Below are 23,452 nucleotides of genomic sequence, written 5' to 3'. Positions count from 1 at the left end.
TGGCCCCACCCTGCAGCTGCTGCTGGAGCACCTGGAGTACCTGGTTTCCCGGAATGTGCCATCCCTCCAGATGACGGCGGGCAAGCAGCCGGAGCAGCCCCCAGCCAGCATGACCAGCGAGTTGGAGGTGCTCAGGGCGCTGAAATTTCTTTTTGACCACCACAAGGCCCTGGATGAGAAGGTACCAGCCACCCAACCTCCTGAATTTGTACACTTGCTGCCTTGTTAGGTGGATGATGCATGTATTTATGTAACTAGTTGACTTTTGAGCTTCTTGAATTCTTGTAAATACATTTTTTCTGTAAGAAGTCAGAGTTTTATATGGTTAAAAAGCATTGCCCTCGTATATGCTCAGTCATGTCTGTATCTTTGTGACCCTGTGGACTATAGCCCACCATGCTCCTCTCTTCATGGGGCTTCCCAGGCAAGAATACTGGAGTGGGTGGCCATCTTCTACTCCAGGGGATCTTCCCAACCCAGGGATCGAACCTGCCCTCTTGCGTTGGCAGGCGGGTTCTTTACCACTGAGCCACCTGGGAAGCCCCCAGTTAAAAAGTATTAGTTGGCATAAATGTCTCAAGGTTTATTATATTCTGTATATCAATTTGCAGTTAAAAACTGGGCAATATAATTAATTTAGGATAACATTTTGTTCTCTCAAACTTAGAATTTAAAGCTGTTAACAAGCAGATTTTCTTGATGTTAAGATCAATGAAAGCCATTAAAGATAATCTGTTACAGTAGCCATGTATTAGAGTGAGTATAGAATGAGGAGTGCACTAACGTGTATACACACATCAACACACAGTGACTCGACGCCTTGTATTTGAGTTCAGAGAGTGGTTAGGTATAGCACTCGAAAGGTGTCATTTGTTAGAAGAAGAATTAAGTGCTACACATAAAGAGGTAAGTTTGATCAGTCATCGTGTAATTTCAGTTAAAGGTTTGTCATTTGTATCCTTTCGTTTTAAAAATGTATGAAGGCTGTAGTGGTGGGAATCACATGCTATTTATCTTTCTGATTGAGGACCCGCCCACCTGGGGTATTTTAATGACTAGCAAACTAGACTTGTGGCTCACAGCTGCAGGATCTCTTAAGCACCCCTTTGTCCAGGAGAAGACAAAGTCTGACTCTAATCACCCGGTTCTAATCGGGATGGACAAAATCACCAATGCACCATGTAGGTCTGAGCGGCCGTGAGGGTCCTGTGAACTCCCAGAGGTGCAGAAGGCAGTTTTGACCTCGCCGATTTCCTGGAAGTGCTGTGTCCCCTCCCTCCCAAAACAAGGTTGTCTAAGGCTTCCTTTCCCCCTCAGAGATCGTCTGATGGCTCTCTAAGCCACGAGCAAAACCTGGCTAAGATGAGTGAGCTCCAGGAAGTCATAGACAAGCAGTTGCGGGAGCAGAGCCAGATGAAAGAGCGCCTGGCAGCCCTCTCTGCCCACGTGAGAGAGCTGGAGGAGGACCTGGACACGGCCAGGAAGAAACTCCTCAAGTCTGAGGAAGTGAACATGAAACTGGAGCGGGATGTCCGTGAAGTGAGTGACGGCGGCCGTGTCTGTTGCCCTGAGGTGGTTGTGGGTCCCTTGTTCTCCCGGTGATCTCAGCCTCGGGATGGCTGCACGAGTAAGAGCAGAGCTCTGGTGAGACCACGACAGGCTGTCTCCCCGCCTCTGTGTCGAGGTCTCTGGGGTAGAAGAGGCCTGATCCAGGCGGTCCGTTGGCAGTGGACCAACATGAGGGTAGCCCTTGCGCTGTGCTGCACCCTGGGTGTGGACTCCTCATTTCTACAAGTTCTAGGGGGCCCAGTGTGTTCCTTTTAAAACATTCATTTATCCATTCATTCATTTCTTGGCATGCAGTTGCTTTACACTGCTGGATCAATTTCTGCTGTGCAGCAAACTGAATCAGTCATGTATATGTGTATATATATCTACGTATATCCCTGTTGTTTAGATTTCTTACCCATTTCCTTCACCACAGAGCACTGAGGAGGCTTCCCTGTGCTGTACACTAGGTCCTTACTGGCTGTTGACTTGATACGTAGTATCAGCAGTGTATACATGCCAGCCCCAGTCTTCCAGTTCACCCGCCCCCCCCCACCTGCCTGTCGAATGAATTCTTGACGATGCTGAGATTCCTTCTGATTCGCTCAGCCGAGTCTGGTGACGTCTGTGGAGGCCGTTCTCTCGGAGAGATGGGAGCATGCTGTGTGGGCTCTGCCGAGGCAGCTTGCCTGGCCGTCTTCTCTGGTTTGCTGAGCTTCCGCTCCTTGACAGGGATGTGTGACAGTGATCCCGGCGGTCAGACCAGTCGAGTGGCACTTGCTCACCCTCAGGTCCTCAGGCCCGAGCTGTGTAACCGCGTAGACTCCTGATGTTTCTGGCAGTCGTGTCTGCGGGTGTCATGATTTATGAGAAACTACCTAACGGTCATTGTGAAAACAGAAGAGTGCTGGGGGTTCAGGCCTCCTCCTGTGAGCCTCATCTCTCCTCTGTATGCAGACAGACAGCCCCCACCCTGCCCCACCCCTCCCCCGTGACACCGTCTCAGACAGAGCCCCTCCAGCATGTGTTCCAGCAGGTGTACTTGTTTAGTAGCTTGGTGTGAGGAATTCTGTGTGAGAACTCAAAACAGAAATATTTGCACATGTTTGTATAACCTTCTCACACTACTCTTTGGCAACAGGAGGAGATTAGGTGACAGAGTTTAATACGTTGAGAATTCTGGAAAAAGTGTTTTTAAGACCTTTCACTTTTAATATTAGGACTTGGCCTACATTGGTTACTTAGTGACCGCGGAGGGACCCAAAATGGATTTTGACCTGGCAGACAGGAGTCGCACCAGCAGCAAGTTCTGGTCCTGGTTTGAGCATTTCATACATGTGGTTTAACTCTGCTTGAGAAGGCTGCCTCCAGTTGTGTTACACTTTGACTTCTGTTTCCACTCATTAATAGTCTTACTTTAATTTTGAGGAAATTGCATGAGATTTTTCCAACTTTTACCCGAGGAAACGAGCCTCAGAGCCCCCTCTTGGGTCTGTTGAAGGTCCCTCCCTGTTCTGGGTCAAGTCCGCCTGTATGGTGTAGCAGACAGAGGTCCTGACTTCATGCCAGATACCTTCCCTCCTGGAATTCTTGCAATAACAGGGTAGATTAGTATACTTTTTGTTTGCTGTTTGGATTTATTATATAGCAAAGAAGCTTGGTAAACCGATTAGTCGGGCAGAACATTCCGACAGATGGCTGCCCATCGTGGCAAATGTGACCTTTGAGGTAGGCGTGTTTTTGCTCACGTTCAAGAAAACTGCCACGTCTAGGAGTTTAATTTTGAGTACACTGACTTTATGTTTGATTTGAAACTTAGGATTTAGTCCAGCTTTGTTACTCTTAAGTGTATCGGAGTGTTCCATGAAAACAACTTACCTTTTCTCCTCTGCAATGCCCGGTGTAGGCCATGGCCCAGAAGGAGGACATGGAAAAGAGAATCATTACCCTAGAGAAACGCTCCCTCGCCACACAGCGTGAAGCTGCCTATGTGCATGACTTCAATGATAAACTTGAAAATGAAATCGCAAATGAGGATTCTATGCATCGACAGGTAATGGCCTTTACTGTACTGTGTCTGACTTTTATAGTATTGAATTACTGAGGAGGGAAGGTAAAGACCTTTGCATGTGACCTCCCACGCTGGAAATCAAGTCCCCGTGTAAAGTTCTTATGACCCTAAAACATGTACATCATGTAAATTATGTACATCACGGTATATCATGGTAAATCATGATGTACATCATGGTAAATCATGGTAAATCAGCGTACTGGAAAGAAATACATTTTTTAAAATTTGGGGGTGACTGCAACTTGCAGGTTTGAATTATTTGGGACTTGGTTTAACCATTTTGTGGAATTCCTCTCCTGACTCCCTTGTTTTATTTGAACGTGAATCTGTTGGCTTGTTAGCGTTTTTACTGAAAGAGCACAGAGCAGCAGGGAACTTCAGGGCAGTGGGCTAGCCTGTTGAGAACTGGGTCATTGTGACAAAAGGCAGGGTTAGAGCTCCGGTCTGATTAGGATTTGTCCTTCCTATGTTTTGATGAGCCTTACTCGCTCCTGTTCCCGTGTGGTCTCAGATAATCGGGACTTAACCAGGAAAACCAAATCTGGCTTCTCTCAAACAAAGTGAGTCGGGCCGGTGTGTGCCAACATGTATCATTGGCCCCACCACAAAAATAAAACACTAGAAAGTCATTGAAATGTATGAGGTGGAATGCATTACGATATACAAAATAGTGGCTGCAAAAGGCAGATCAGAAAATACTACGTACCATATGCTATTGTTTACTGAGGGTTTTAAAGCCTCACGTGGCAGCACTGTCCCCACCATGCCTGTGTTCCTGGGCCTGGACTGCAGAGCCTCAGACGTGGGCTCCCAGGGGGCAGTGGTTCTGACTCCCATGGTGAGACCCACGGTGAGGCGCCCTCCCCGCTTAGGCAGAGAGCTCAATGTCTCCCAATCAGGGGTGCACTTCCTTACTTTCAGAACAGCTGCTCAGAGGCTGTTGAGCTTGGGATGCTGTTTATGACTAAGCCAGTTCAAAGTAAACTTTTGTTTTGCTTTAAAAATATTTGAATGCCGATGCCGTACTGTGGAAGCTGTGAGAGGTTTTGTTTCCTTGGGCTCAAAAATCACTGCAGACTGTGACTACAGCCATGAGATTTAAAAATGCTTACTCCTTCGAAAGCTATGACAAACCTAGACAGCATATTGAGAAGTAGAGACATCACTTTGCCGACAAAGGTCCGTATAGTCAAAGCTATCGTTTTTCCAGTAGTTACGTATGGGTGTGAAAATTGGACCATAAAGAAGGCTGAGCATTGAAGAACTGATGCTTTCGAACTGTGTTGCTGGAGAAGACTTTAACAGAAAATAAAACAGTGTCAGACTTTGTTTTTTTGGGCTCCAAAATCACTGCAGATGCTGATTGCAGCCATGAAATTAAAAGACGCTTACTCCTTGGAAGGAAAGTTATGATCAACCTTGATAATATATTAAAAAGCAGAGACATTACTTTGCCAACAAAGGTCCGTCTAGTCAAGGCTATGGTTTTTCCCATGGTCATGTATGGATGTGAGGGTTGGACTGTGAAGAAAGCTGATCGTCGAAAAATTGATGCTTTTGAACTGTGGTGCTGGAGAAGACTCTTGAGAGACCCTTGTACCGCAAGGAGATCCAGCCAGTCCATTCTGGGGGAGATCGATCCTGGGTGTTCATTGGAAGGACTGATGCTAAAGCTGAAGCTGCAATACTTTGGCCACCTCATGCGACGAGTTGACTCACTGGAAAAGACTCTGATGCTGGGAAAGGTTGGGGGCGGGAGGAGAAGGGGACGACCGAGATGAGATGGCTGGATGGCATCACCGACTCTATGGACATGAGTTTGAGTGAACTCCGGGAGTTGGTGATGGACAGGGAGGCCTGGCGTGCTGTGATTCATGGGGTCGCGGAGAGTCAGACACGACTGAGCGACTGAACTGAACTGAACCTGTTTTTTAATTTTTTAAGGTGGAAAATTTCAAACATGCACAAAAGTGGTATAATCATATACCACTTCTATAATATAGTATAATAAATGCCCATGACCCAGCAATTAGCCTCAGCAGTTTCTAACACAGGGCCAGTCTCAAATAGATCATTCTTTTGTCTTCTCTCCATTTTTTTTTTAATATAGTAGGTCCTAAAACAGCTTTTTAAACCACGAGCTTGATGCTCATTTTATAAAACACAGACTTGCCAACTTTGTTATTACATTTAAAAATTGCTTGAGGTAATTATTTCCAGTTTTTTAATATGAATTTTCATATTGGAAAAGACCCTGATGCTGGGAAAGATTGAAGGCAGGAAGAGAGTGGGTGACAGAGGATGAGATGGTTGGACGGCATCACCAACTCAATGGACATGAGTTTGAGCAAGTTCTGGGAGTTGGTGATGGACAGGGAAGCCTGGCGTGCTGTGATTCATGGGGTCGCACAGTCAGACACGACTGAGCAAGTGAACTGAACTGAATATGAATTATCATTGGGAGAAAAACTATGGCCAAGCTAGACAGCATATTAAAAAGCAGAGACATTACTTTGCCACCAAAGGAACACCTAGTTACAGCTATGGTTTTTCCAGTAGTCATGTATGGATGTGAGAGTTGGACCGTAAAGAAGCTGAGCACCAAAGAATCGATGCTTCTGAACTGAGGTGTTGGAGAAGAATCTTGAGAGTCCCCTGGACTGCATGGAGATCAATCAATCCTAAAGGAAATCAGTCCTGAATATGCATTGGAAGGACTGATGCTGAGGCTGAAGGTTCAGTACTTTGGCCACCTGATGCAAAGAACTGACAGATTGGAAAAGACCCTGATGCTAGGAAAGATCGAAGGCAGGAGGAGAAGGTGCGACAGAGGACGAGACGGTTGGATGGCATCACTGACCCGATGGACGTGAGTTTGAGCAACTTCTGGGAGATAGTGAAGGACAGGGAAGCCTGGCATGCTGCAGTCCATGGGGTCACAAAGAGTCAGACACGCCTGAACAACAGCAATCATTACAAAGAATTTAAGTGATGTTGCATGTACAGAAAAATATGTGAACGTCTATCTCCACTGGCTTTTTTCCCAAAATGAATTTTCTCACCTTTTGCTTTATAACTTGAATTCATTTTACCCCCTTAAACCAGACTCAAGCTTCTGTTTATGTACTGGGAATTTTCTCTACCAACGTGTGTGTAAGCTGATCCCCTTTAAAGTCTGCTTGTTTCTGAGTGTAAATTTGCTTGCTCCCGAGCTCCTCCAACAGGTAATGGCTGGTGACACTAAGGTCCCCCAGGTGCTCAGCCAAAGCGAAGCATTGGGAGTGACCTTTGACAAGTGAAGACCCTGCCTCTCTCTGCCCCTGCCCGTCTGCTCTGGGGATGCTCAAGAGCCCACCAGAGGTGGCCGTGGGAGGGGACCGCCTCGAGAACCAGCGCACAGGCTGCTCACGTCACGGCTCCCCGGTGCTTTTATTTATTTATTTTTTTTTTTTTTGGTAATTAATTTATTTTGTATTGGAGGCAAATTATTTTACAATATTATATTGGTTGGTTTTGCCATACATTGACATGAATTCGCCCCGGGTTTACATAAGTTCCCCCTCCTGAACCCCCCTCCCACCTCCCTCCTCCCTTTATCCTCCCTCTGGGTCATCCCCGCATGCCAGCCCCGAGCATCCTATAACATGCATTGACCCTGAACTAGTCATTCGTTTCACATATAACAACATACGTGTTTCAATACCATTCTCCCAAATCATCCCACCCTCACCCTCTCCCATAGAGTCCCAAAGACTGTTCTATACATCTGTATCTCTTTTGCTGTCTCGTATACAGGTTATCATTTGCATCTTTCTAAATTCCATATATATGCGTTAATATACTGTATTGGTATTTTTCTTTCTGGCTTACTTCACTCTGTATAATAGGCTCCAGTTTCATCCACCTCATTAGAACTGATTCAAATGTTTTCTTTTTAATGGCTGAATAATACTCCATTATGTATATGTACCAAAGCTTTCTTATCCATTCGTCTGCAGATGGACATCTAGGTTGCTTCCATGTCCTGGCTATTATAAACAGTGCTGCAGTGAACATTGGAGTACATGTGTCTCTTTCAATTCTGGTTTCCTCAGTGTGTATGCCCAGGAGTGCGATTGCTGGATCATATGGCAGTTCTATTTCCAGTTTTTTGAGGAATCTCCACACTGTTCTCCACAGTGGCTGTACTAGTTTGCATTCCCACCAACAGTGTAAGAGGGTTCCTTTCTCTCCACATCCTCTCCAGATTTATTGCATGTAGACTTTTGGATAGCAGCCATTCTGATTGGTGTGAAATGGTATCTCATTGTGGTTTTGATTTGCATTTCTCTGATTATGAGGGATGTTGAGCATTTTTTCATGTGTTTGTTAGCCATCTTTATGTCTTCTTTGGAGAAATGTCTGTTTAGTTCTTTGGCCCATTTTTTGATTGGGTCATTTATTTTTCTGGAATTGAGCTGCAGGAGCTGCTTGTATATTTTGAAGATTAATCCTTTATCAGTTGCTTCATTTGCTATTATTTTCTCCCATTCTGAAGGCTGTCTTTTCACCTTACTTATAGTTTCCTTTGCTGTGCAGAAGCTTTTGATTATAATTAGGTCCCATTTGTTTATTTTTGCTTTTATTTCCAATATTCTGGGAGGTGGGTCATGGAGGATCCTGCTGTGATTTATTTCAGAGAGTGTTTTGCCTACGTTCTCCTCTAGGAGTTTTATAGTTTCTGGTCTTACATTTAGCGCTCTAATCCATTTTTAGTTTATTTTTGTGTATGGTGTTAGGAAGTGTTCTAGTTTCATTCTTTTACAAGTGGCCGACCAGTTTTCCCAGCACCACTTGTTAAAGAGACTGTCTTTTCTCCATTTTATATTCTTGCCTCCTTTGTCAAAGATGAGGTGTCCATAGGTGCGTGGATTTATCTCTGGGCTTTCTATTTTGTTCCGTTGATCTATATTTCTGTCTTTATGCCAGTACCATACTGTCTTGATGACTGTGGCTTTGTAGTAGAGCGTGAAGTCCGGCAGGTTAATTCCCCCAGTTCCATTTTTCTTCCTCAAGTTTGCTTTGGGTATTCGAGATTTTTTGTATTTCCATACAAATTGTGAGATTATTTGTTCTAGTTCTGTGAAAAATATCGTTGGTAGCTTGATAGGGATTGGATTGAATATATAAATTACTTTGGGTAGTATACTCATTTTTACAATATTTATTCTTCCAATCCATGAACGTGGTATATTTCTCCATCTATTAGTGTCGTCTTTGATTGCTTTCAATAGCATTTTATAGTTTTCTATGTACAAGTCTTTTGTTTCCTTAGGTAGATATATTCCTAAGTATTTAATTCTTTTCTTTGCAACAGTGAATGGAATAGTTTCCTTAATTTCTCTTTCTATTTTCTCATTATTAGTGTATAGGAATGCAAGGGATTTCTGTGTGTTGATTTTATATCCTGCAACGTTACTGTAATCATTGATTAGCTCTAGTAGTTTTCTGGTAGAGCCTCTAGGGTTTTCTGTGTAGAGGATCATGTCATCAGCGAACTAGTGAAAGTTTTACTTCTTCTTTTCGAATTTGTATTCCTTTTATGTCTTTTTCTGCTCTGATTGCTGTGGCCAAAACTTCCAGGACTATGTTGAATAGTAGTGGTGAGAGTGGGCACCCTTGTCTTGTTCCTGACTTTAGGGGAAATGCTTTCAGTTTTTCACCATTGAGGATAATGTTTGCTGTGGGTTTGTCATATATAGCTTTTATTATGTTGAGGTATGTCCCTTCTATTCCCACTTTCTGGAGGGTTTTTATCATAAATGGATGTTGAATTTTGTCGAAGACTTTCTCTGCATCTATTGAGATAATCATATGATTTTTATTTTTCAGTTTGTTAATGTGGTGTATTACGCTGATTGATTTGCGGATATTGAAGAAAACTTGCATTCCTGGGATAAAGCCCACTTGGTCATGATGTATGATCTTCTTAATGTCTGATTGCTAGAATTTTGTTAAGGATTTTTGCATCTATGTTCATCAGTGATATTGGCCTGTAGTTTTCTTTTTTTGTGGGGTCTTTACCAGGTTTTGGGATTAGGGTGATGTTGGCCTCATAGAATGAGTTTGGAAGTTTCCTTTCCTCTGCTATTTTCTGGAAGAGTTTGAGTAGAATAGGTGTTAGCTCTTCTTTAAATTTTTGGTAGAATTCGGCAGTGAAGCCGTCTGGACCTGGGCTTTTGTTTGCTGGAAGATTCCTGATTACAGCCTCTAGTTCCGTGCTTGTGATGGGTCTGTTCAGATTTTCTATTTCTTCCTGGTTCAGTTTTGGAAAGTTGTACTTTTCTAGGAATTTGTCCATTTCTTCCAGGTTATTCATTTTATTGCCATATAATTGCTGATAGTATTCTCTAATAATCCTTTGTATTTCTGTGTTGTCAGTTGTGATCTCTCCATTTTCATTTCTAATTTTATTGATTTGGTTCTTCTCCCTTTGTTTCTTGATAAGTCTGGCTAGTGGTTTGTCAATTTTATTTACCTTCTCAAGGAACCAGCTTTTGGCTTTGTTGATTTTTGCTATGGTCTCTTTTGTTTCTTTTGCATTTATCTCTGCCCTAATTTTTACAATTTCTTTCCTTCTACTGACCCTGGGGTTCTTCATTTCTTCCTTTTCTAGTTCTTTAGATGTAGAGTTAGGTTAATCAGTTGACTTTTTTCTTGTTTCTTGAGGTGTGCCTGTATTGCTATGAACTTCCCCCTTAGCACTGCTTTTACAGTGTCCCAGAGGTTTTGGGTTGTTGTGTTTTCATTTTCATTCATTTCTATGCATATTTTGATTTCTCTTTTGATTTCTTCTATGATTTGTTCATTATTCAGCAGCGTGTTGTTCAGCCTCCATATTTTGGTATTTTTAATAGTTTTTCTCCCGTAATTGAGATCTAATCTTACTGCATTGTGGTCAGAAAAGATGCTTGGAATGATTTCAACTTTTTTGAATTTACCAAGGCTAGATTTATGGCCCAGGATGTGATCTATCCTGGAAAAGGTTCCGTGTGCACTTGAGAAAAAGGTGAAATTCATTGTTTTGGGGTGAAATGTCCTATAGATATCTATTAGGTCTAACTGGTCTATTGTATCATTTAAAGTTTGTGTTTCCTTGTTAATTTTCTGTTTAGTTGATCTATCCATAGATGTAAGTGGGGTATTAAAATCTCCCACTATTATTGCATTATTGTTAATTTCCCCTTTCATACTCGTTAGTAATTGCCTTAAATATTGTGGTGCTCCTATGTTGGGTGCATAAATATTTATAATTGTTATATCTTCATCTTGGATTGATCCTTTGATCATTATGTAGTTTCCTTCTTTGTCTCTTTTCACAGCCTTTGTTTTAAAGTCTATTTTATCTGATATGAGTATTGCTGCTCCTGCTTTCTATTGGTCTCTATTAGAATGGAATATCTTTTTCAGCCCTTCACTTTCAGTCTGTATGTGTCCCTCGTTTTGAGGTGGGTCTCTTGCAGACAACATATATGGGGGTCTTGTTTTTGTATCCATTCAGCCAGCCTTTGTCTTTTGGTTGGGACATTTAACCCATTTACATTTAAGGTAATTATTGATAAGTACGATCCTGTAACCATTTTCTTTATTGCTTTGGGTTCGAGTTTATACACCCTTTCTGTTTTTCCTGTCTAGAAAAAATCCTTTAGCATTTGTTGGAGAGCTGGTTTGGTAATGCTGAATTCTCTCAGCTTTTGCTTGTCTGTAAAGCTTTTGATTTCTCCTTCATATTTGAATGAGATCCTTGCTGGGTACAGTAGTCTGGGCTGTAGGTTATTTTCTTTCATCACTTTAAGTATGTCTTGCCATTCCCTCCTGGCCTAAAGAGTTTCTGTTGAAAGATCAGCTGTTATCCTTATGGGAATCCCCTTGTGTGTTATTTGCTGTTTTTTCCCTTGCTGCTTTTAATATTTGTTCTTTGTGTTTGATCTTTGTTAATTGGATTAATATGTGTCTTGGAGTATTTCGCCTTGGGTTTATCCTGTTGGGGACTCTCTGGGTTTCTTCGACTTGGGTGATTATTTCTTTCCCTATTTTAGGGAAGTTTTCAACTATTATCTCCTCAAGTATTCTTTCATGGTCTTTCTTTTTGTCTTCTTCTTCTGGGATTCCTATGATTCGAATGTTGGAGCGTTTAACATTGTCCCAGAGGTCTCTAATATTGTTCTCATTTCTTTTAATTTGTTTTTCTTTTTTCCTCTCTGTTTCATTTATTTCTACAATTCTATCTTCTAGCTCGCTTATCCTGTCTTCTGCCTCTGTTATTCTACTGTTTGTTCCCTCCAGAGTGTTTCTGATCTCATCTATTGCATTATTCATTGTATATTGATTCTTTTTTATTTCCTCTAAGTCCTTATTAAACCTTTCTTCCATCTTCTCAATCCTTTTCTCCAGGTTATTTATCTGTAACTCCATTTTGCTTTCAAGATTTTGAATCATTTTCACCACCAAAATTCGAAATTCTTTGTCGGGTAGATTCCCTATATCTTCCTCTTTTGTTTGTGTTGGTGGGCATTTATCTTGTTCCTTTACTTGCTGGGTATTTCTCTGCCTCTTCATCTTGCTTATAATGCTTTGCTTGGGATGGCCTTTCCCTCTTCTGGCCGTTTGTGGAATTCTCTTTATTATGTAGTTTCCTCACTGTGTGTGGGGTTGGACAGGTGACTTGTCAAGGTTCCCTGGTTATGGAAGCTTGTGTCGGTGTTCTGGTGGGTGGAGCTGGATTTGTTCTCTCTGGAGTGCAATGAAGTGTCCAGTAATGAGTTATGAGATGTCAGTGGGTTTGGAGTGACTTTGGGCAGCCTGTATATTGAAGCTCAGGGCTAGTTTCCTGTGTTATTGGAGAATTTGCGTGGTATGTCTTGCTCTGGAACTTGTTGACCCTTGGGTGGTGCTTGGTTTTAGTGTAGGTATGGAGACGTTTGATGAGCTCCTATCGATTAATGTTCCCTGGAGTCAGGAGTTCTCTGGTGTTCTCAGGATTCGGGCTTAAGCCTCTTGCCTCTGGTTTTTGGTCTTATTCTTGGAGTAGCCTCTAGACGTCTCTATCTGTCATTTCCAAGGTGGTTCCCTCTGTTTTAGCTTCTGTTTGCTTGTCTCTTCAGTGTCTAATTTCCGCCCTGATACTAGGGGGTGGGTGGACACTTTTTAACGCTCAGTTGTTCAGTCCTGTTCTGGGAAGGGAGGAACACTGCAGACGAATATCTCTGGGATCTGTGGGGAGTGCTCGCAGCGTCTCGGCCACACTGGGCTTGCCCCGGCTCACAGCACGTACGCTGTCCCAGTCTACACTGCACAGGCTCTAGGTTGCTCTGCCGGGAACTGTCCGAGGCCAGCGCCGGGTTGTATGCACTTCCCAGGTCTGAGCGGCTCAAGTTCAGGTTCTCAGGTACTCCAAAAAGGCGCAGACTTGGTTGGGCCTGCGTTTTGTGCCTTCCCTGGTCCGAGCAGCTCAGGGGACCAGGTGTTTGGCGAGCGCGGTCTCTGCGACTTATCGCCTCCCCAGTCCCCGCCACTCAGTTTTCTGGGTGTAAAACCGGCGCACCTTCTCAGGGGGATATCGACCGGCCCGAGCCCAAGAAGTCTTGACTAGCAAGAAGCCTGTCTGCAGTTTGTATCAGATGCCTTTCTGGGGCTGCGGTTGCCCGCTCCGGCTCTGGCTGCGCTCCATGCCTGTCTCGGCGGGGGATGGGGGATGGGCCGACCGCAGCCAGCTCACTCTGCTCAGTCCTTTATTCTGTGAGTGGGGCTGGCCGAGTCTTAGGTTAGAGCTTTCTGCCTTTTCGTGGGGAAGCTGTCCCACAGTCTGCTTTGCTCTCCCCAGTTCTCTCAAAATGTTCTCGCGGCATTCAAGCCCAGTCCTCTCTCTAAGTTCAGCCAGCTCCTCCATGCCCAGCCCCCGCTTGCTAATGGCGTATGCAGGCGTCTGCGCTGCTTCTCTGCTGGGAGTTACCGTTTGGCGGGTAATCTGTGGGTTTTAAAAAAAATCTTAAAAAAAAAAAGAGGGTTATGTGGCCCTCTGAGCTTCCAAGGCTCGCCACAGATTCGCCATTGAGAGTGTTTCCCGGTGTTTGGAAACTTCTCTCTTTTTAAAGCCTCCCTTCCCGGAACGGAGCTCCATCCTTACTTCTTTTGTCTCGCTTTTTATCTTTTATGTTTTTTCCTACCTCCTTTCGAAGACAATGGGCTGCTTTTCTGGGTGCCTGACGTCCTCTGCCAGCATTTAGAAGTTGTTTTGTGGACTTTAATCTGCGTTCAAATGTTCTTTTGATGAATTTGTGGGGGAGAGAGTGGTCTCGCCGTCCTATTCCTCCGCCATCTTGTTCCTTCTCCCCTCCCCGGTGCTTTTAAAAGAAAGACTGTACTTTGCTCTTGAAGTTCATGAGTTTTTGTTTTTCCTGTTGTAGGCAAGGCAGGGAGACGACGTGAAGGAAGAACACAATAAGAGAATGGATGATCTGGAGGATAAGGTGAGCCAGCCCCATGGCCCCTTTACAAAGAGGCACATCTGGCGTGGCCTGTCCCGGCTTGGTCTGTGTGTGGGGAAAAGCTCCAGGACAGGAGTTGGAAAACTGTTCCCAAGAGGGCCTCAGAGTGAATGTCTTTACTGGTTACGAATAATTGAGTAGCAGCATTTCATGCTAGTCAATAAGCTTGACAGCATCCACAGGGAGTGTGTAAAGGAACAGACGTAGACGTGTGCCCACAACCCTTACAGAAACCATCAGTGAGCCAGATCCCCCGATGGCCCCAGTGTTAGCAGCCGCCGTGCTCGAACTTTATTCTCGGTCCACCCTCACCCCTTCGTTTCTTTCTTAGAAGTTTATTTCTGGGGCTTTGCTGGCAGTCCAGGGGTTGAGAGCCCCCGCGGAGCTGCCCTGCGGGGCAGGGCACACTGCCTGCTTGCAGAGAGCTGGAGACCAGGCAGGGAGGAGTACAGTAGAGGCCGCTCCCAGGGAACTTTCAGAGACTCGCAGCAGGCGCTTCAGGGAGCCCTGGAGGAGGAATCTGCTGGTTCCCGTTGTGCGATTTGAAGGCGCGGGGGTGAATGGGGGTGAACCAATAGGCAGTTGGTTCGCTGGAGCGGAGCAGGAATGATGGCAGGTGGTCCTGGAGCCAGCGAAGGGGGTGGCCCTGCCCTGGGGAAGGGTCGTGACGAAGACAGGGGGCGAGGGAACTGGCCCCGGGGGACAGGGTGCCGGCAAGCCAGCATCTCGAGGCTGCCCCTCAGTTGCTTTGAGGTCATGTCTGGGAAAAGAAGGCAGGACCTGGGTGACAGTGGGGCAGGGGGGACATTTGCGGAGAGAAGGGTGTGAGGTGTGAGAGCGGGAGGGCGGCACGGGGCCCCGCAGGCACGCTCCCGTGCGTCTCTGATGACAGAGCCGCCCTTGCAATGCGAGGGGCTGCCGCCCAGAACAGCCGAGGGCCTGTGCCCCGAGAGGAGAGCTGCGGCGGGGCTGGCCCTCCTGTCCGCTGGCTGCCCCTGCTCTCTCCTGTCTGTGGGAGTTCAGACCAGCCTGGAAAACGGAGGGCTGGGAACCTGCGAGGATGGCCCTCCTCGGTGAACCAGTACAAGTGATGACAGCTGAGGTGGACCCAGCGGCTCTGGAGCTGAAGGATTGCTTTTCCTTATTTTCCTTCAGCCTGGCTGATGGGGGCATGGATGTATTTTTTTTAATGTTTGCTTTCTGTCCCTGACTCCATCAGCCCTCGCTTGTGAATAACCTCATAGGATTGCCTTCTGTCCACGCTAAGAGCTGAGTGTCACCAGGCCATATGGGAACTGAATTCTCCTCCTGCCCGTTTCTTCAGTACTGCTCGCTTAAGAGATGCTAGTGTCTCCTAAGCATGGCCCATTTATCCTCAGTCAGGGCTTCCGTGTAAAATTGTGTTCAGTTCCTGATAGACTTGAGCTTCCCTGAATGTCGCTGACGAGACGTGGTCCTCTCGTGCCCAGGTGCAGACCCTGAAGGAACAGGGCTGGGATCGCGTGCAGCAAGCCAGCATGCTGGCCAACGTGGCCCAGGCGTTCGAGAGTGACGAGGGCGTGTCTGATGGCAAGGGCGACGGGGTCACCCTCTTCAGCTCGGCCACTCAGCTGTCGCCCAGCGGGCAGAACGATGCTGAGACTCCGACTGTGATGCTTCAGGGGCAGCTGGACACCATCATCGAAGAGATCCGGTGGGTGCGCCTGATGCCAGCTCCCCGGAAACTCGGTTTCCCTGGGGAACTGTCTTCTCCTTAGAGAAGTCTGAGTGTTCCATAGTAAGAAAACTGACTTCATGTCTGCCTCAAGAATTTTCAGTTCCAAGATTGCCCTTGATTCTAGAGCTCAGTCAGCCAAGGCGTTCTGTCCACAGTGTGGTGTCAGCACTCTGTGGGGGGCATTGTGGGGTGTCCCCCCCTCAGCTCTGAGCCCCAAGGTGGGTGAGGTGCTGAGGCGGTGTCCCCTGCAGCCCGTGCACCCTCCAGCACTGAGGGCGTGCCCTCCTGTGTCGCTCAGAGCCTCCCACGTTCTGGTGAAAAGCCGCCTGGATCAGAAAAGCTGGGGTTTTGTGGTTAGCAAATTCCCACTCAGATCTGCATTTTCCCTTTTAACTTAATACCGTGTGAAGATTGGCATGTTGGAAGACAGTGGTCCAAGGACATGTGTTTGAGTTTTACTCATCTCATCAGTAGATTTAAGAAGTTTTCTTTAGACATCGTCTTGGCAGTTATAGCAATTTACAAAAGGGGACAGAATCCAAAGGCCCGCCTAGTGGTGAGCAGGGGGCCTTGGGCCTGGGTACAGCCGGGTGGCTGGGGGCCCCGAGGCCTGCCTGGTGCCACACCCGCACAGCGGTTCCCCTGTCCCTAGTCCACGTTCAGAGTGGCTGCAGGCCGGCGACCCTGCACAGGACCTGGCAGAGCTGCTGCTCAGATTGTTCTCGTCACGTCAGCTGAGGCCGAGGTGCCCGTCCCTGTCAGCCGAGCGTGGGGGGACTGGGGGAAAGGCAGGGGATGGATGGCACAACCAGCAAATGCAGGTTGTGCCACCTCACTTTTGACGCCATAGACGGACTGCATTGTAGGCCGTGTTTGAGCACAGACGAGCTCAGAAAGATTGTCTTTCCCCATCCCCGCAGGAAATATGGAATGGTTATATATTAATATTCTTATTTTTACAGCAAGTTGTCAGGTAAAAGTGATTTTTCCTTATACAACAAGTTGACTTGATGTAATGGTAAATTCTGTCCATCAACTTATCAACACTGAAAAACTTTCAAGATGTATAAGTAGAAGTGAAACTGGAGAGTTTAGTTCCTGTAAGAATCTTATATTTTAATTTGAAAACCATTTTATTTGCATAATCGAGTATTTAAACTGCTGTATAACATCCTCCATGACACACTAGGGGAGAAGAGCAGTAACCATGAATTCTAGGTTAATACGGCACATTGACATGAATCCAAAAACTCACAAAAAGCTGGGGGAGAACTTCATCAAGTGATGCGTTTGTACATACACAACCTCAAAAAAAAAAAAAAAAAAAAGATCAACTCAGCACTTCATCTGGTCTGGGGACTTGTATTTAGAAACTCCAGCTTGTTCGTGAATCTCTGTTTTGACTGTACAGAGTTCCCGATTCCCAGTGGAAAAGACTTGAGGCACTGACGTGCATCTCTGCCCTGAGAGCAGGGAAAAGGTAGAGGTTGTCAACTTCAGGTATCTCCTCACAGGGAGAGAGTCGCCATCCAGGCCCCGTCAGAATGTTAGAGTAAATAAGTGCAATCAAACGTGAATGATCAGGGGCCACTTTGTAAGACTCAGTGCTAGTTACTCTAAGTTTGAGAATATTCAAAAGAGGGAAAGTTGAACCTTTTTGCTGAGATGTTAATTGAGCAACTGTTCCTGGAATTTGCTAATCGTGACACAGAATGCCAGCCCAAATGTGTTGTCGAGACACACTCCCCTGCTGACAAAGGCACGTGACGGGTTTTATTCTATTTTAGGTTGATCGAAGAGAAGAACACGGAGCAGTCGGCCGAGGAGACTGAGAGCAGTGTGGGCAGCGGGAGCTTAGGCAACCTCCGTCATTTTATTTATTTTTTATTTATTTATTTATTTTTTCAGCTTGTCAAATTTATATTTTATTAAAGGGATGTCTATGTGTCCTGTCAATGGCTTTATGTCTTCTTTCAGTGTATTTATTTATTTATTATTATTATTCTTTTTGGAGGCTAATTACTTTACAATACTATATTGGTTGGTTTTGCCATACATACTCCCTCAACCTGTATCCCGCCTCCTCGCTTCCCAGCTCCTGCTCGCCCAGCAGTGGGCGCTCCAAGCCCCAAAGGAGGTGGCACAGCCCGCCGCAGGAAGTAGACAAGCTGGGCATCACGACTGGGATATGTGTCTGCCTCCTCCCTGCCGCGTCCCTCCCCCAGCACACTGGTTTTCTTTTGTTTGTTTGTTTTTTCTCTTTTTACCCAGAAGAAAATCAGGTACATTTGCTACGCTCAGAGGTCTAAGATTTTTTAAAACTGCCTAGTCTTTAATCATTCCATAATGGCACCATGACAAATTCAGTTCAGTTCAGTTCTGGACCACTGGCTTACCACGTCATCGTGAACTCAGCCAGAGCCTGCCTCTGTAACATTGGGCCTGGCCTGTGCTGGGCACAGCAGCTGCAGGTAAGTTTCTCTTCTCAGGGAGCAGACAGCTTCATGAAAGTAACCATAGGCAGCTCTCATGGCGTGTGAAAACCGTGCCGCACATTTTCCACTGGGGATGCCTGGTTGCAGGGTGCAGGGCATGCGGTGGGGACAAAACCCAAGAATCTCAACTGGTCTGCTTGCTGATGGGCCTAGCCGTGCGCTCAGGCCAGCTCTACGTGTGAAACCAGGTTAAAAGCCGGGGGCCCCAGGGAAGAAGTTGGGCTTCCTCACTCTTCCGAGTCTAAAAACAGGATGACTACCTAGGGCTTTTGGTGACAGAGTGTGTGGCTCTAAAGCACATGTACCAGCTTGCTTCCATGTTTAGCTTAGGTTTTGTGAGTGCATTGCTCTTTACCCCATGAAATCACGTGTACAACACTCTGCTTTGTAATTGCACTTGCATTATCACTGTTTCCGTTACCACCCATTTCATGTTAGCTATGTTGTTAGTCAGCATATAATTAAATTCACTGTGAATCATTTTAGTGGCATGTGAAGTGGTAACTAGTCCATGTTGTGGTCTTCTGACACGCTGTTTTTATAATTTGCATCATTGACTAAGTAGTTGAAATTTAAAATTCTTTGACGATTTCTCTGTGGTTTCATGCTTGATTTCTTTCCGAGTATTTGTAAAAGAACAGTTCTGTATATGTTTTCCTTGCTGTTGGACTTCTCTGACGGTGTGTCTGCTTTCGTCATTGGTTTTGATTTCCTGTCTCATCCTGCTGTCTGCTTAGTCGTTGTCAGTCAGGCAACGGTCAATCAGTCGTTGTCAATCAGCTGTCGTTTGCCATCCGTCTCCCCTCCCCCGTCCTCCCACTTGCTCTGGTCATACCAGTGCTGTGGTCCACAGTGTGTGTCCCCTTAGTCGGGTTTGTGCTTTGTCTTCATGTCTCATTAAATGGTGTGTTTCCCCCATAGCAGTAAGTTTGAATTAGCGTATCACTAAGCAGTTAGAGGAGAAGGCAATGGCACCCCCACTCCAGTACTCTCGCCTGGAAAATCCCATGGACGGAGGAGCCTGGTAGGCTTCAGTCCATGGGGTCGCGAAGAGTCAGACACGACTGAGCGACTTCACTTTCCGTTTTCACTTCCATGCATTGGAGAAGGAAATGGCAACCCACTCCAGTGTTCTTGCCTGGAGAATCCCAGGGACGGGGGAGCCTGGTGGGCTGCCATCTATGGGGTCGCACAGAGGGGACACGACTGAAGCGACTTAGCAGCAGCAGCATGCAGTTATAAGCATAATGTAGCTGGATCCTAAACTAAATAACGTGTGTAATTCATAAATGAGATGATCCTTACATAAAGAAATGACCCTCTTAAGTGTAGATTTAATGGACTTTTGACACAATATCCTTTCTGTGTAGGTGCTTGTATTTAAGACTCTCAATGTCATCAGCTTTTGCACAGTTAATGTCTCTCTTAGACTTTAAAAAAGTATCTTCTATGGTTAATGACTGCACCTGCTATTATGCTAGTTTTCATTCTTACATATTTTCACAGGGAACCTGCTTTAATGAATTTATTTTGAGAAGTTTTAAATCAAATTCTTTGTAAGGATTTTACATAAATATCCAATAAGTGGTCAGATTTCTTCAATGTTGAAATAGGTATTATGGTACCTTCCTCATCAGTTAAATTACTAATTTAATGTTTAACATTTTTTTTTTTGAGAGAAACTAATTTATAGAGAAATTTGGCTGAGAATAGACAACTGTTAAGGCCCTTTATTGTACAGAATGCTGTGCTTTATTAAATCACGATATTGTAATGGAATTGTATCATCTGAGTAATAATTGATAGTGTTTCTCTAGTAAATCTTCAATAGCTCATTTAATTTCTGTGGTCAAAAATATGTTCTGTTTCCAGTTACATGTTCTCTAAATCTTCATCCCACTTATATGTTTGCAGTCTTTTTTGCTTTACTGTCTTTGCCTATACTGATTCTTGAATTTTTAGCTTCAGAGTCACAATAAATCTGGTTTCTTTTCATTTCTTTGCATGCATCTATCAACCTAGTGATTTAAGGAAGCATCGTTGAAAGGTAAACTACTTAGTACTTTAGCATGCCTTTCTTTCTCTGTGAAGTATTAAACAGTCCTTATCGTTTAACATGAATGAACACTATGTGGTTATGTACTGGTGAATAATTGACATTTTAATGGAAGTAACGAAGCTCACCTACCACTTAAAATATGCTGATGGTTCTGTTGGAAATAGGTCATTTGTTGGGACAATTGTAACAGTTTGCTTTCTCCCAATTGTTTGCCTTCTAATCATCTCATGCTTATTTATAATAGACATAGTATCATTGGTTATTTTTAAAGTTTTCTTTACTTATTTTTTTTGCCATGCTGCACAGCTTATGGGATCTTAGTTCCGCAACCAGGGATCAGACCAGTGTCCCGGCAGTGAAAGTGCCAAGTCCTAACCTCTGACCACCATGGAATTTACACTCAGTGTTTTCTTAAAAGTCACGACTGTTAGATTTTCTTAAAAGACATAGATGTTAGATTTGCGGGAAGCCAATTTACTGACGGTGGGTAGCAGTGTGCAGGAGACTCTGTGCACCGGGCACCGTGTCAAGTGCTTTCCAAGTCTGTCATCTCATCCCACAGACACCCAGGTGAGGTCTAGGCTGCTGTTATCCCCATTCAGCAGACATGGACACTGAGGCTGAGAGAGCCCAGGCTCACACACACAGCAGAGCGGTGCGGACTGGTCTGATCAGAGCCTGGACGTGTACCCGTGGTGCCGTCCAGCTCTCTTTCCTCCTGAGGCTCTCGTGTCCATCACGGCATCCCCGATGGAGGGAGCATCAGGAGGGAGCTCGGTGCCGCTCCCCTCGGGTCACTTGGATGAGCCCCTCTTGTTGGGATCCAGTGCGCCGAGGCTTGGCCTTCCTTGTCCCTCTCCCGCTCCCAGCCCGCTGACCAAGGACTCCTGGGGCCATCCCGCAGGACTCGGGCAGCCACACTCTGGTTCAGGCAGCTCAGTGCCCGGGAGCCCTCCTGCTGGGCACAGCAGGGCAGCGCCGTCACCCTGGGGTTGGTGGCCGGGGTGTGCCGCTCTGTCAAACCTCAACATGGATCAGCCGTAGACACCCATATGTCCCCTCCCTTTTGAACCTAACTCAAATCTCCCTCCCCATTCCACTGCTCTAGGTTGATACAAGATCATCTGTTAGTGAGACCTAGGGGCGCTTTATGGCAACCACAGTGAGCGAATTACACTCGAACAGTGTGTAAGCACTTCAAGGTGTAGCCCCCAGTCCGTGTGTTCCCGAGAAATCCAAGGCAGACCCATGGTGTTCGCATGGAGGGGTTAGGTACCTTTTCTGTGTTTCTCTGATCGTGATGGGTTCCAGTAACCTGCATCATCACCACAAATGATCTTGGGTGGTGGTACAAGCGGTGTGCTTTCCTCCTTCAAACAGAAAGGTCTGGACGGCTTTGCTGAGAGGTTTCTTACTCTTGAAACTGGTGCTTCTGAGCAGCGTCTGGCGATGAGCACAGTCCTTTCGTCAGGGCAGTTCATGCCATGCAGGGTTCACAGTGCTGGCATCGCTCTGCCCTCCTGCCCAGCAGGGCCATCTGGTTGTTGGATTCCAGGGAGGGCAGAGCCCGGCTGCAGGGAGGCTCTGGTCGGGGGTCTCTGCACTCAGTCGGGTGCTCTCGCTGCCCCACAGTCCTGCCTCTCTTGAACAAGACAGTCCTTTAAGATGGCATTAAGCTATAACAAGGGTTTATTTTGTACTTGGGGGAAAGCATAGCTAATAGATTTTCAAATAAGTTTCTGGTTATAATGTAAAGCCTGGGAGATTGCCTTTTACGACAGTCTTTTGTTACCCAATTTTACACTTACCTCAATCCCTCAGCCGCCAGCTATCCGGGAAGAGGTAGGAGGCATCGAAGGCAAAACCTCGACCCCTGCCTCGCCGCGGTCCCTTCGGCTGGACCGGCTGCACACGGGGTCGCTGCACACAGCCAGCCACGAGGCCATAAGGGACGCCTGCAAGTAAGGGGCCTGCGCGCCTCGGCATCAGTTTCAGGAGCCCTGCGCCTCTTGTCTTGAAAGAGTTGCAAGGATGATTTTACATGAATCCCACTGGGTTCGGTGCCTGGGTTTAGTGGTGGACTTCAGGTGCTGGGGGAGGAGAGCTCAGTGACCTCAGTGATTTTAGGAAACATCTGTCTCGATGGATTGACTCCTGTGGGAGCTTTCCTCCTGCTCTTGCTAGAGGTCTGCCCGGCCCGGGGTGCGTTCCTGCTGGTGGCGGCCCCTTGCCTCTCGGGTTCACTCTTGAGGGTCCCTCCCTTTTCCTCAAGCGTCTCCTCTCAGGAGACTCTGTCCACTCCCGTGACTGACACTGTCCTCATTCAGACCACCACCTGCTGATCTCCTGTCCTGAGCCAGGCAGCACTCGATGGAGGGCACGTGTGGTCACCTGACCAGCAGCCCTGCACGGTGACCGTCGCTCTCCTGCCACTGCCAGGGGCAGTCACCGTGCGGGAGGCAGGGCTACTGCCCAGAGCCGGGGAGCTCGCCTTCTCTGGGAGTGTCGTCACCTGCCGAGCAGCGACCCTGAGGGAAGGTTGGAGCGCCCTCTGCATCAGCTGGCCTGGGGTCAAGTCCTCCTTGGGGGAGAGCTAGAGGCAGGGAATCGCAGCTTCCCGGGGTGGTTGTCTGTGGCCAGGAGCCTGCTTTGCTCGTGTGGAGTGTGCTTGGTGAAGGAGACTCCACGGTCTGCTGCGAGGTTGAGGTGCGGGTGTTGCTGGGTGCCCCGTTCTATCAGTAGGTCCTGTGGACGGGTGTGTGTTTGCACAAGGGTGCCAGATAACGGTCGTTTTCTCTCCCCGAAGCTCGACAGGCTCCCAGCAGCAGCAGCCAGGACTCGCCGCACAAAGCAGCAAAAGACAAAAGCATCAGGTACTCCATCAGCCGCATATTTCAAAAGAAGTAAAAGGGCCGGCCTGGACACCCTGGCAAGGAGGCATTAGGACCAGGTGGGTGCTTCACCGTTCAGAGTTAGGGGGCCTGCAGGCATGTCCCTTCTGTGTCTCCCCCGTCATCCCAACGAGGCACCTGTCAC

The 23,452-nt window shown here is 46.3% G+C and overlaps 1 protein-coding gene across 1 annotated transcript; it reads left to right on the top strand.

The window, feature by feature from the left end:
- Positions 1-70: 70 nt before the first annotated feature.
- LOC148774940 (uncharacterized) lies at positions 71-22,381 on the top strand. Its single transcript, XM_088845556.1, has 10 exons — positions 71-181; positions 1,318-1,539; positions 3,455-3,601; positions 14,065-14,127; positions 15,615-15,838; positions 17,650-17,732; positions 17,906-18,052; positions 18,230-18,333; positions 21,244-21,456; positions 22,238-22,381. The coding sequence occupies exons 1-10, from the start codon at positions 71-73 to the stop codon at positions 22,379-22,381; spliced, it is 1,458 nt and encodes a 485-aa protein (XP_088701682.1).
- The last annotated feature ends 1,071 nt before the right edge of the window (positions 22,382-23,452 follow it).

The sequence above is a fragment of the Moschus berezovskii genome, chromosome 18, assembly GCF_049115385.1.
Source record: "Moschus berezovskii isolate FMDL1 chromosome 18, NW_MosBer_1.0, whole genome shotgun sequence".
Lineage (NCBI taxonomy): Eukaryota > Metazoa > Chordata > Mammalia > Artiodactyla > Moschidae > Moschus > Moschus berezovskii.
This window is presented reverse-complemented; position numbering and strand designations above follow the sequence as displayed.